General features: G+C 38.1%; 1 protein-coding gene across 50 annotated transcripts; it reads left to right on the forward strand.

Moving 5' to 3' along the window:
• Positions 1-2,637: 2,637 nt before the first annotated feature.
• Positions 2,638-13,583, forward strand: LOC127245112 (uncharacterized). 50 transcript variants are annotated; one of them, XM_051265778.1, is made up of 6 exons: positions 2,638-3,171; positions 3,724-4,376; positions 4,422-4,511; positions 4,557-5,613; positions 7,816-8,967; positions 10,351-13,583. In XM_051265778.1, the coding sequence occupies exons 1-6, from the start codon at positions 2,946-2,948 to the stop codon at positions 13,266-13,268; spliced, it is 6,096 nt and encodes a 2,031-aa protein (XP_051121735.1). In that variant the 5' UTR covers positions 2,638-2,945; the 3' UTR covers positions 13,269-13,583. The 50 variants fall into 50 exon arrangements, with proteins under 50 accessions (XP_051121735.1, XP_051121741.1, XP_051121743.1 ...); XM_051265784.1 differs by having other exon boundaries at positions 4,602-5,613; XM_051265786.1 differs by having other exon boundaries at positions 4,422-4,466.
• The last annotated feature ends 371 nt before the right edge of the window (positions 13,584-13,954 follow it).

The following is a 13,954-nucleotide window of genomic DNA, read 5'->3' on the forward strand; positions in this document are numbered from 1 at the left end:
TAACAAAGTCATAAGTGACTAAGTTGAATTATGTTGATTGTTAGAGTACATGATTGCTGCCACAAATAGAATTTTTTTAGACTTATTACATATTAACCCAGATTATGGCGCACACAATAATTTTCGGTCAGGGGCATCTAAGCATATGGTCTGACTCATGGCGCAGATGAGTACTCCAGATCCGATGTGCTATACCCCTAATCTGACTTCGTGTATGAAATTCTACTAGGTGTGTACCTACTACAGTGTTTCATATAACTAAAAAATCTAATATCATGACATGATTTCCTAACTTCGTACCTTTATAGCTCTTGTTAATACTTGTGAGGATTTAGCATACGATCGAAAGTGACCTTCATACGTTAGTACCTACGCTACTATGCCAACGTGTTTCGATACACCAACTGGAAATGTTAATATAAAAATGAGTTTTGTGGCTCTGATATGTTGTCAGAAATCGTTGGCTTCAAGTATCATAGAAAAATGAGCACTATTTCAAACACGTTGTTCGTGTCTATGTATGTCAATCCATTCTACCGTTCCCTTTAGTGTACCAATTACAATCAATTGTGTATGGGCCTAATGGATGCAACACAATGTCCTCCAATTCCTTCGTACAAATTACAATAAATTGTGTATATGACAGTAATACTAAAAAAAATGTCATTGTGCTTTGAGAGGACAACTAAATACCCCCCTAAATAACCCGTATGCCTCTGTTACGTTTCATGATACCTGTATTATTGAATTATCATACACCAAAAAAGAGTGTCAAATATCCGTTGTTCGTGTTCATGTACCACTATACATCCAAATTACAATTGCGATTCTATGCAAATGAGGTCTTGTTGTTGTATAATTAACTAAAATATTGCATCATATCAAACACACCAAAAATAATTATATGACAAATGAGACGTCCTTGACAAAACCAAAGATTACAACCTTCGAAAGAAATATGGCAACGATCTTTATAGCTTTTTCTGTTGTGCCCGAAATGACCGCAACGATAGCATTTTTGTGACTGCTTTATATGCTGGAAATATAACGTTGTTTCTTTAGTTGACCAGGTTACATAGACAAAACATGAGGATTAGTACATTGATTGGAACAATATAGAAACAAATTTATGAGAACCTCTCATCAAGCGGGCATATTCGACACAGGAAATGAACTATATCTGCTTGAAGACGAAACTCATGATCTTAGTTAATACATAAAAATGAGTTATTATGCACACAATTTTCAATATCCAATTGCATGAAAAACCAAATATTTGCAAATAGGGTTTGAATATATTTATAGATGGATATCTTTGAAAATTTGTTAAGTGTGAGTAAACATCTTCGAGTAGAGCATCATAATTTCCCACAAAATATTCTGATTTTACCTCTAATCGAAAATCTACTCATTCCAAATAGAGTTACTAAACTTAAAAAATTATGAGGTCCGTCGATGTGGTGTTCGAGATCGAAAATCAGAGTGATGGGTGTTCGAGATCGAAATCGGGGAATGAATGGATGTTGAAGATCGAAAAAGCGTGAGCAATCACATGGTAGGTTCAATTTTGTAGTCGTCGGTGCTTCTTCACCAATTTCGCGATCGGAAAATAAATGCAAAGATTTCATTTCGGTGGGTGGGGAAGAAGGATGGTAAGGGAGTAAAAAACAAACAATACGAAAAAAAGGGGGAGTGCAGTCCAAATTTTATCAAATAGAGACTGAATTTAAATACTTTTGGACAAATAGGAATTTAAAACCAATTGTACCTTTTTTTTATATATAATAGATTAAAAAATAATACTAATATTTTATTAATTAATGAAAATATGTAAGATAATTTTGATATTTTTATCTTTACAAATACAAATAAAATAAATATTTTAATAAATATTAGAGATATTTTAATATTTATATATAATTTACTTTTACTATTATAAAATTAATGTTTTTAAATGAAACAACAACAGAATATGAAAAAAAAGAAGATATATTAAATTGGGACTGAAATAATATAAATGATTTGTTTGTTCTATAAAAATAATCCAACATATTTTTTTTTTAAAATTACTATATTATACATATTTATAATTTTTATATTTTTATAATACAAATTTTATGTATCATTTAAGAAAATATTCTTTCAAATTATTTACAATACAAATAAACCCAAACTATTATAGTAATAGTTTCTTAATAATTTATTTATTTTTTTATTTCGATCCGTTTTATAATAAAATATTTATTTATTTTTAAAAAATATATTATTTATTTAACATTACAAATATTATTTTAATTTAGTATTTTTTTTATTTTTATTTTTTCTATATTTTAATATAATATTAATATTTTTAAAATTTTATCCAAAATCAAACTGATAAATAGTCATGAGACAAATAATTTTATACTGCTGTAAATTTATTATTCATACGAATATAGTATAAAATTAATGAGCGGGGAAATTATTGGGTGCGGTGGGCGTAGAATCTAGAAGAATCGAGGAACGAATAGGATGGGCTGAAAGGATCACAGAGGACAATTGAATTGAGAAGGGCCGGTGCAGTGCACCGGAGCAGGGAATAGCAACTCGATATCATCTAAAACTATTATTATTATTAATAATAATATATAATAATTTTCTTCCCATTTCACAAACACAAAAGCAAAGAAAAGAGAGACCTGTCCTCACCGCTCTCCCATGTCGCTTTCCCCCTTTGTCACTTTGCCCTAATCCCAGACTTCAATTTTCCGTCGCGGCGGAGGAAGGAGCAAGAAGAAGAGGAGCCAGCGCGTGGACATATTTATTCTTTTTCCCTTTTTGTTTTGATCGTTTACTGGTGTGAATTCTCATTGTTGGAGTTGGTAGGGCGGAGTTTGTTTTGGATGTGATTGAAGTCGGCGGCGGAGCAGCAGCGATATTTTAGGGTTGCAGGAATAGTGGTTTTGATGCCGCCGGAGCAATTCCCTTGGGATCGAAGGGATTTCCGTAAGCACGACAGATCCGGGTCCGACCCCCGCTTTGGCGGCGGAGGATTCGGAGGCGGATGGGCGAATAGATGGCGGGAGCCGCAACACCACCCGCACGCGCCGCCGTCTTTTCAACACCACCACAACCATCAGCCGCAGCCGCCTTGGTATTCTGATTTTCGCACTTCCCGCCCTATCCCTCCCGGTGAGTAAACAGCCTTCTTAATGTTATTACTCTTATTATTATCTTGCTTTTTCTTGGATTCTTTTTCCATCCGTATTTGGAATTTTTTCCCAGTAAAGATTGAGTATTTGTTCCACACCGTAACAATTTACGCTATTCTTTCGGTTCCGCTTCTTCTTTGTTAATAGATATTGGGTGGTTAAGTAGGTTCTAAGTATTTTATAGGCTATGTAGTTTTCTATTGGAGAGAGATTTGGAAGTGAAAAGCTTTTCGTGCCATTAAATTGCACAGTTTCTTGAAGTCGGACATGGCAACTACTTGAACTCTTTTCCCTATTTTCTTTTTATTTTTTGAGTAAACTCTTTGTGACATAATGCATGTAAAGGTTTTCATTTAGATGGTGTTGGAGAGCTCGGTCTATGATTGCTTTTCATTGTGCTACATTATCTGTAAAACTGCAACATTTTATTAAAAAAATCATGTTACCTGGCTTTGTCTCGTTTAACTTGTTTTATATTCGTGTTAATAGTCTTTCAATCCTTCTTGGGGGATTTGTATGTTTTTTTCTGAAGGTCATGGTAAGCAGGGTGGATGGCACATGTATCCTGATGAGGCTGGTCATGTATTTATGCCGTTTGGGTCTAGGTACAATGACAGAGATGCGCCGGATGATAACTTTCGACCTTTTGGGTCTCGTGGTGAAGCCAAATATATCAGAAATAACCGAGAAAGCAGGGGATCCTTTAGCCAAAAAGACTGGAGATCACACTCTTGGGAACCTGCAGTGTCATCCAGTGTTTCTGGGAGGCCAACTACTGAGGTGAATAATCCGAAGGCTATAGCGAACAACCAGACATTCCATAAGGTGAATAACCAGAAGGCCACAGAAAATACTCAATCAGGCCTAAAGGTGAACAATCAGAAGGTTGCAGAGAATGGCCAAGCATTCCATAAGGTGAATAATCAGAAGGTTTCAGAGAATGCCCAAGCATGCCATAAGGTGAATAATCAGAAGGCTGTGGAGAATGCCCAAACATGCCCTAAGGTGAATAATCAGAAGGCTGCGGAGAATGCCCAAACATGCCCTAAGGTGAATAATCAGAAGGCTGTGGAGAATGCCCAAACATGCCCTAAGGTGAATAATCAGAAGGCTGTGGAGAATGCCCAAACATGCCCTAAGGTGAATAATCAGAAGGCTGCGGAGAATGCCCAAACATGCCCTAAGGTGAACAATCAGAAGGCTGCGGAGAATGCCCAAACATGCCTTAAGGTGAATAATCAGAAGGCTGCGGAGAATGCCCAAACATGCCCTAAGGTGAATAATCAGAAGGCTGCGGAGAATGCCCAAACATGCCCTAAGGTGAATAATCAGAACGCTGCGGAGAATGCCCAAACATGCCCTAAGGTGAATAATCAGAAGGCTGCGGAGAATGCCCAAACATGCGCTAAGGTGAATAATCAGAAGGCTGCGGAGAATGCCCAAACATGCGCTAAGGTGAATAATCAGAAGGCTGTGGAGAATGCCCAAACATGCTATAATGTGAATAATCAGAAGGCTGCGGAGAATGCCCACACTTGCCATAAGACAAGCAATCAGAAGGCTGTAGATGATTTCCAAACATGCCTTAAGGCAAGTAATCAGAAGGCTGCAGAGAATGCCCAAACTTGCCATAAGACAAGCAATCAGAAGGCTGGAGATGATTCCCAAACATGCCATAAGACAAGCAATCAGAACGCTGTAGATGATTACCAAACATACCTTAAGGCAAGTAATCTGAAGGCTGTAGAAAATGGCCAAATATGCCATAAGGAGAATGTGCAGAAGGCTGTGGAGAATGTGCAGACATGTCACAAGGATAATAGTGTGAGCAATGATTCTGCTCATCCTCCTCCTGATCTTTTATCAAGCCCATCTCAGCATGTTCTGAAAGAGAAGCAAGAAAAGAATGATGCGGCAGCATCTGGTACATTGGCGAGCCTGGGTCAGAATCCTGGAAAAGAGAAGGACCTAGGATCAATAGATTGGAAGCCTCTGAAATGGTCTCGGTCAGGGAGCTTGGTGTCAAGAGGCTCTGGTTTCAGCCATTCCAGTAGCTCCAAAAGTCTGGGAGTTGACTCTACTGATATTATGTCTGATCTACAGAAGAAAGATGCGACACCAGACCAATCTTCTGCTGCTGCTGCTAGTGCCATGACCAGTTCCTCTGATCCATCTGATGAGACCACTTCCAGGAAGAAACCCCGCCTTGGCTGGGGTGAGGGTCTTGCAAAGTATGAAAAGAAGAAGGTTGATGGGCACGATGACGATGCCACAAAGGAGAGACTTGTTGTTGGTGCCACCAGTGCAGGAATAATGTTGTCGCCTTCTGTGAACCAAGTGCTTAAAAGCCCTAGATTTGTAAATGTGTTAGATTGTGCCTCGCCTGCAACTCCAGCTTCCGTTGCTTGTAGTTCTTCACCAGGTAATATATCAAATTATCACCTACACTTAGTTTTTTATTGCTCTTGCATTTTGTGCTATCTTTTTGTTCCATTTATAATCATCATTAAAGGGGGTTCACTTTCCATCCTTAAAATGATATTTGCCTCCATAATTAGCTCCCCAAGTAGCTGCGTGATATTGTTCTCATATGTTCTTGCCATTTTCTTAGCTATCTAGATGTGTTCAAACTTTTTTTATTTTTTTATTTTCCTGTGAGAAGCATACTGTAGTGCCTGGACAGAAGTGCTCTTGGCTTATCTTCAGCAACCCCAGCTGCTGGGTTTGTAATTTGGCCCTGTTCCCTGTTGTGTAAACACGGAAAAAGAAATATTAGGAAAGCACAGTCTGTTTTGTGTTTCTTTGGAAGAAGTATTTGTTTTGATTGTCTAGTGTAGCTATATATGAAGAAGTAGAAACATGTATGGGGATCACTTTGTTTAATCTTGCAGTTAAGCAGTAGTACTATGTTCTAAAGCTGTCTTAACCATTTAGCACTAAAGAAATTATTTCTGCTGAGTTTGATGTCTTATAATCTGAGTTAGCTTTAATTTTAGCAACTTGGATGTGTTTCTTCATAGCATCTTTTGGTATTATGTAATATTTAATTTAATTGTAGCTGTCCATTTCTGTTTGGTCTAAATATTCCATATTTATGGGCTTTCAATCACAACCTAGTATTTCAATTTTTGCAATTGAAGATACTTTCAATGGGAAATTCCATGTAAAGAAATGGTTACTTCTAACTATTTAGCTATTCAATGGACGAGACATGTTTTTGGGAATATGATCTATTTTAGTTGGGAACTCTGAAGCATAAAATGTTTCTTTTAGTGTTGAAGTGTTGACATGGGAGACGTATTTTGGTAATTTTCTAATTTCCTATGCAAACCCAAACTTGTGGGCTTGCAATGGTATCATTCTGCTGATCTTATGTTTCCACTGAATTGAAGGCTCATCTAACTGTAAAATCTAATGTGTAAAACATGTTTCCATGACATGCAATCCATTTGATATGTTGCTCAGCTTCTACTGACCTACTTGTATGTTATGCTGGTTATAACTAGCCATAAATTATGAAAGTTGCCATCATTTAAAACCATTGTTTTATGTCATGTATTATGAGTTACTCTGAATGTTATTTAGGCAGAGATTCACTCGTGTCTCTTTTTGATTTACTTGCGGAGCATGTGCTGGGATATAGGAACGCGATTGCAGATATCTGTGTATATATATTATATATTTCATCATTTAGATTTCTTTTCTGAGTTTCTTTTTGCTTGTATCTTTAAAATTTCAGCTAGACTTCCATTGTGAGAGTTTGTTGTTGCTGTTAATTTTTTTTCTACTTGTTTTTGTTGAATACTGGAAAGTATGATTTTGTCACTAACCATGTCTTTTGAATTTCATTAGCTATTTCCCATGTTTTAAGTTTTTTTTTTTTTTTTTTAAAATGTGAGATCAATTTAGCACATTCATAGTATCAGTGCTTAAATTAATAATATTGTACTTTCTTATTTCCACTGTTCTATGATACCCCTGTTATGCCAATTGCCAAGGCTCAAGCATGGTTATGGTGTCATTAGTGCTCAGTTGGAATGATTCGAGATTGTTAATTATTATTTGAATATTTTTTGATATTATGAAGCTGATATCATTTATTGATACAGTGAACTTGTGGTGGTTTGTCTGTTCATAATGTTAATAGGTTGCATTGTGGATGTAAATGCAAAGTAAGGTATGCTTAGTATTTCACGCTAGTTTATTGAGTTATTTGTTCATCTCATGCTATTAGTTCACTGCTTGATTATTGAGTTATTCTAATGGATAGGATTAAAATGCTTAAATTAATTATAAATTTTTAAATAGCTGTTAGATAAGATATTGCAATGTTTAGGTTGTACATATTATTATGTTTACATGAAATACTCTTAGCTAGAATATGGTTAATTTTAGATTAGTTTATACCAAGTAAAAAATAGGACGAATGAACTCTTAGCATAGTTGTAGGCTTATGATAAATTAATCGTACTGGTTGAAGGATTAATTATGTTTAAATTTTCTTTTATTGTATGCGAGTTTAATTATTTGAAGTCTACTAGTGATAAGTTGGATAAGATAATAATATCCAACCCAATTACTCAAATTAAACAAGGTCCTAATGAAAAGTGTCCTCTTGTTGCAGGCACTGCAGGTATTGTGGAGAAAGAATCTATCAACATAGCAGATTCAGATAATAATACTGCTAATCTCTGCTGTTCGCCTGGTATTATGCCCCTGGACTACCATGAGGGGACTTCTTTTAACCTAGAGAACTTGGAGCTTAGTTCTATTGCTAATTTGAGCTTGTTTATAAATGACTTGCTGCAATCCAGCGATCCTAATTCAATGGAAACTGGTTATGTGAGGACCTCCTCAATGAATAAGCTGTTGGTGTGTAAGGTTGACATATTGAAAGCACTTGAAGTGACTGAATCTGAGATAGATTCTCTTGAAACTGAACTCAAGACTCTGTCTGGTGGATCCAACAGCTGCCATCCATTTCCAGCAGCTTGCCACTTGAAATCTGGAGAGCCCCTTTTAGAACCTTGTGAAGAGCATGCTGCTGCTTCTGGTAATACTGCTGTTCCTCCTCCATTGCAGATTGCATCATCTGGAAGCCTGGTTGATGAGGATGCACCTACTGCCCAGGAAGGAGAGGATATGGAGGCGATGGATGAAGACATTGATAGCCCATATTCAGCAACTTCTAAACTTGTTGGGGCTGTAGTATTGTCTGGGGAAGATATTTGCACTTCCAAGACGGCAGAAAGTGTTGAGGGTTCTGTTATGCTGAACTCAGACAATTCCAGGAACTCGAATCCTGCTTTTTCAGAGAATGGGTTGGGCAACCAGGATAATGTGTGTCCTGTTGATGTTCCTTATTCCATTTTGCGTGATAGCCAAAATTCGAATATTGTGGGTGATGTGTCCTGTGATCATATTTATGACTCTGTGTTAGCTTCTAGTAAAGAGTCTGCAACTAGGGCTGTAGAGGAGTTGAATAAGTTATTACCTGATGGGAAAGGTGATGTTGGTACTTCAAATGTGTCTGGGATCTCCTCTTTTCAGAGGGATTCCTTGATGATTAAGGAAAAGTTTGTAGCAAGGAAGTGGTCTCACAAATTTAAGGAGAAAGTTGTTACGCTGAAGTTTAAGATATTTCAGCATTTCTGGAAAGAAGGTCGTGTTGTTTCTGTAAGGAAACTTCAGGGGAAGTCACACAAGATGTTTGATCTAAGTCGAACTGGGTATAGAAGGAATCGATCCTCTGTTCAATCTCGTATTTCTTATTTTGGTAAGTATTTATCTTGCTATGATTCTTGCCTTGATGTGTTACTTCCTCTTGTGTTCCACTCCTATCTTTATTTTTTCATATATAGCTTTTATTGACTATATCATACTTACTCCAATGGCTTTTGGATCTCCTCATAACTGCACACACTACTAGGTTTGAAGGGCTGGAGTTCGATCCTTGTTAAATGTTAATACAAAACTAATAGGAATGCTGCTTTTGGCTCATTAAAACATGATATAAAAAATTGTAAGAAGGTGAGAGTTAAGTATCAGTTTCCAAATAATCTTTGAACGAGATTTATTGATGTCCATTCTTAACATTTTCTATAGGATGATGCTTCATGTGGTTGTTTAAATTCCAGGGGAAGTGATGTAAAGACTCTGAGATATTTAAATTTTTTGTTGATTTGATGCAGCAGGGCATTCATTTCTTGTTTATTCAGCATTTATTAGTTTTCCTTGTGGCTTATGTAATCTGTAGTTGAAATTGCATTTTCAAGGAATGTTTAGCATTCTTCTGGTAATGTTGCATGACACTCTTGACTGTTTTTAAGTACCTGAAGACTGAAGAGGTCTTTGTTGTAGGTTTAAAACTCTGTACTCTACTTCTAATGTCAGCTTCAAGTTTTTGTGTATTATATGCTATGATGCTCCACTAAGGGAAAGTGTTTAATGTTGATCTATGCTGATATTATTGGTACTTGAATCATTTGCTCCTTTAATTTGAAGAGAGCACTTCTGATGCTCTGTTGAGTAAGTATAGAATGCTGTTTTGAGTGCATATGTGTGGAAGGAACCATTGATTTTCCTTTCATCCTCCTTTATCCTGTCATTCTCTGCATATTGTTTAGAGAAATTCCATGTCTGAAGTATTCTAGTGCATATCACCCTTGACTCTACAGCAATATGAGGTCCTCAAAAGGCTTTCTAAGATGCATTTTCGGTATTGATATTATACCTATGTATAGATGTTTGGGTAATTAATAGAATTCTGTCGACCATTACTTTGAGATCTGTTTCCGTGTTTCCTCTTAACAAACTTGGTAAACATAGGAATTCTGTCAATGATACCTTTTGAGTTCTTTTGCCCAGCAGCGTGTGAAATAGGTTTTATGTAAACTTTTGAGTTAATTGTGGAATCTGCATTATGATAACTAGTATAGGTTAGTTGTTCCCAATTGTCTAAAATTTTCTTCTAATTTTCAACCACGGATCCCGGGAGTTAGTCCTTTACCTGCCTTCTCTTTTGTGATGTCTATGATTAGTTTGCAAATGATGTTGGGATACTTGTTTTCTTTCATCTTTGTTTACAATCCTGTGGAAATGGGATCTGAGTTTGCCTGAACCAATATGTTCTGAAAGATTTTGCATTTCTACATTGCAGCTGGAAGTCATCCGATAGTTCCTGCAGAAGAAGTAATTGATTTCATTAATGGGTTGCTTTCATCATCACCATTCAAACCCTGTAGGAATTTCTTGAAGATGCCTGCTTTTATTTTGGACAAGGAAACAAGGATGTCAAGGTTTATCTCAAACAATGGTCTGGTTGAAAATCCTGGTGCTGCTGAGAAAGAAAGATCTTGTATAAACCCATGGACAGCTGAGGAGCAAGAAATCTTCATTGATAAGCTTGCTGTTTTTGGGAAAGATTTCAGCAAGATTGCAGGTTTTCTGGAACATAAAACAATTGCTGATTGTGTTGAGTTTTACTACAAGAATCATAAATCTACTAGCTTTGAGAGAGCTAGAAAGAACCGAGATAAGCAAAGCAAGCCACAAGCTACTGCTTACTTAGTAGCTACTGCAAAAAGGTCAAGTCGTGAGGTGAATGCTGTGAATCTTGATATACTTGGTGATGCTTCGATAATTGCAGCTGCTGTTGATGATGGCGTCCGCATGAAGAAGCTAGAATCCAGGCCCAGGATCCTTTTGGGTCCAGCTGGTTCTCATAAACTGTCCAGTGGTGATGATAGTGCTTTGCATCGGTCAAATAGTCTGGATATGTATTGTAGTGAAACTGCTGCAGCTGATGTGTTAGCTGGCATTTGTGGTTCACTGTCATCTGAGGCTATGAGCTCTTGCATAACGAGTTCTTTTGACCCTTCTGATCGGTGTCAGGATTGGAAATGCCCACTAGCAAGTTCTGGTATTAAGCTACCTTTGACTCCTGACGTAACACAGAATGTTGATGATGAATGCTCAGATGAGAGTTGTGCAGAAATAGATACAGTTGATTGGACTGATGAGGAGAAGTCTATCTTCATTCGGGCCATATCATCTTATGGTAAGGATTTTGCTAGGATCTCACAATGTGTTGGAACCAAAAGCAATGATCAGTGCAAAATATTCTTCAGCAAGGCTCGAAAGTGTCTGCAGTTAGATCAAATTCATCCTGGTGCTGATGGTGCTGAACCTGGTGATGTTAATGAAGGTGGCAGTGATGTTGAAGATGGCTGTGTTCTGCAGAATGTATCTGTTATATGCAGTGATAATTCTGAGAACAAGAGTGAAGAGAATCTTATAGCCGAAGAGGCGAAAATGGATCATATGTCTGATTCTGTGGAACCCCACAAGTTGAAGCCTGATGTTAATGCCTGTGGAGAAGGTTCTAGCACATGCCTTCTTGATTCTATGGCTGCCAGCCCTGTTTTAACGAACACATCTGCGAATGGCTGTCAAGTGGATGCTATGCCAGCAGTCGACATCAGTGCAGGCAACAAAGAGCAGAATGATGCTGATGGATCTGATCTGAAGAGTAGAACTATGTGTTTGTCATCCAATAGCAATTCTGTACAAGTTGAACTGGGCGTTGATTGTGGCATGCCTAGTAGGCCTAGTTTAGCTGCTGATAAGGCTTTATCCAAGGCTCCTGATGGGCAGCGTATGCAAAATTTACCTGAAGAAAAGTTGGATGGTGGTAATATGGCTAGATTAGGAGATACTAATCTGGCTGATGTGGTGTTCTCCAGTGCAGCAAGTGACCTGAATCCAGAGAATCAGCTTGATGGGAACGTCTCTCAGCCTTCTGCTGATGCACATTCTTCTGTGCAAGTTCTATGTGGGTCACAGGAGGAGGCTGGCCTCAAATCCTACCCGCCTGAAACACCCGATGTGACCTCATTGCAGCCAAATGATCTTATGGCCTCTGTGGCGCCTTCTGCTCTCTTTTCTGTTCCCATCACTTATCAGAGACACTCGGTTGGTAATGCTCTAGATAAAAGATGTTTACAGACTATGGATACCACAGGTGATTGCCAGCAACAACGCCCAGGTAACTCACTTTTAGAATCCATGCAGTCTTCCCAGATCCTGAGGGGGTACCCAGTTCCAGTGCATGCTATGAAGGAGATGAATCTGGGTGTCAAACGGAAAAATCTTGTTCTACCTCAAGACATTTCCATTCGAGATGGAATGTTGCATTTGGATCGGCATACGGATTTCTCCCTTCAAAAGTGTACTGGTTCTAGACATCAGAGTGAAGTATTCAAGAAGCCTTCATTCCAAGAGCAGAGCTGTGGGGACAAATCCAGACCTCAACCAGGGTGTTCATCTGGTTCAGATAAGCCTTCACGGAGTGGTGACGTCAAGCTGTTTGGTAAAATTTTAGTGTCTTCCAATAAGGAACCTAATTCTGAACTACTAGATTCTGGCCCTGATAACTCGCACCTTAAAACGAGTGGCCAGTCTCTGAGCTTGAAATTAAGTGTTGATGAGAAGGTTCATTTGCACTCTTCAAAGTCCAAGTTTGATTGTAATAACTTTCTTGGCACAGAGAACATCCCAGTTGGGAGTTTTGGTCTCTGGGATGGAGGCAAGACCCAGGCAGGGTACCCTCTACTTGATTCTACTCTATTGTTGAGCAAGTATCCCGCTGCATTCGCTAATCACTCTATAAGACTGGAGCAGCCTCCTCTGTGTCGAGTATCTAAGAGCAATGACAATCCCTTCAATGGTGTCTCAGTTATACCAAGAGAGCTGAACAGCAACATTGGACTATCGGAATTCCCAGTATTAAGGAATCTAGAGCTGCAGCAGCAGCAGCCTTTAACAGTAGATATGAGGCAGCCACAGGATGTAGCATTCTCAGAGATGCAAAGAAGGATTGGGTTTGAGGCCGCCATGGCAGGAATGCAGCAGCAGCAGCAAGCACAGATGATGGTTGGAATAAATAATGTTGTGGGAAGAGGAGTAATTCTGCACAACGAACAATTCCCCGGGGCCTCAAATCCTGTTAAAAAGCACTATGCTACAGCTCCTAATTTTAATCTTCAGGCAGGGTCTGGATGGCGAATGGACAAGTAAAAATGGGATTTAGGCAGGCGAACAGGTAGTGTGCTGAGATTGCTCTTTCTTTTGATGCAGTGTATCATACTACATAGTATTTATGTGCTTTTTTCAACTCAATGATAGGACAGTTTTTCTTTTTTTTTTTTTGGTTTCATCTGTTTTTGGTGTTCTTTCTCGGTGGGGTGTGTGATGGGGTAGGGTAGGAATGTTTTTGGATATTGTGATGTTTATTGCAGCAGTAGCCTGGCCTTTGTATTTGTTGTATTCGGATTTTGGTGGGAGTGAGTACAGAAAATAATGTGTCTCAAATGCAATTTCTGTTTTGATGCATTGCATTCTTAAGGCCAGAGTATCGCTTAATTGTCTTATTTTCGTGCTGCTACTCTGATGCCGAGTTGTGGAGTCGACTAGGATATTGTCCTTCTGTCGACTCAACATCAATGTGCCGTGGTGCGTGCTTAATTTTTGTAAGCTATGTATGTGTATATTATATGTAGCTATTGAAGTTCCTGCGTTGTGATGGAAAGCTTTACATATCTTAGGATGAATATGGCTTGGCTTGGCTGACTTGACTGGATATTTAGTGATAAATCAATCGTTTGAATCATGCTTCTTGGTAATTTTATAGTATTTATTTTTGTGATTTGGGTTAGCACATTTGAGGGTAGATGTGAATTCATTTCTATTTTCTTTAACTCATT

Source organism: Andrographis paniculata, unplaced genomic scaffold, assembly GCF_009805555.1.
Source record: "Andrographis paniculata isolate CXL003 unplaced genomic scaffold, ASM980555v1 Contig21END, whole genome shotgun sequence".
NCBI classification, from domain to species: domain Eukaryota; kingdom Viridiplantae; phylum Streptophyta; class Magnoliopsida; order Lamiales; family Acanthaceae; genus Andrographis; species Andrographis paniculata.

Coding starts and splice junctions, on each gene's coding strand:
- LOC127245112 (XM_051265768.1), top strand. CDS start 2,946: ATGCCGCCGGAGCAATTCCCTTGGGATCGAAGGGATTTCCGTAAGCAC. Junction 3,172..3,723: donor TTCCCGCCCTATCCCTCCCG/GTGAGTAAACAG, acceptor TTTTTTCTGAAG/GTCATGGTAAGCAGGGTGGA. Junction 8,968..10,350: donor ATCTCGTATTTCTTATTTTG/GTAAGTATTTAT, acceptor TCTACATTGCAG/CTGGAAGTCATCCGATAGTT.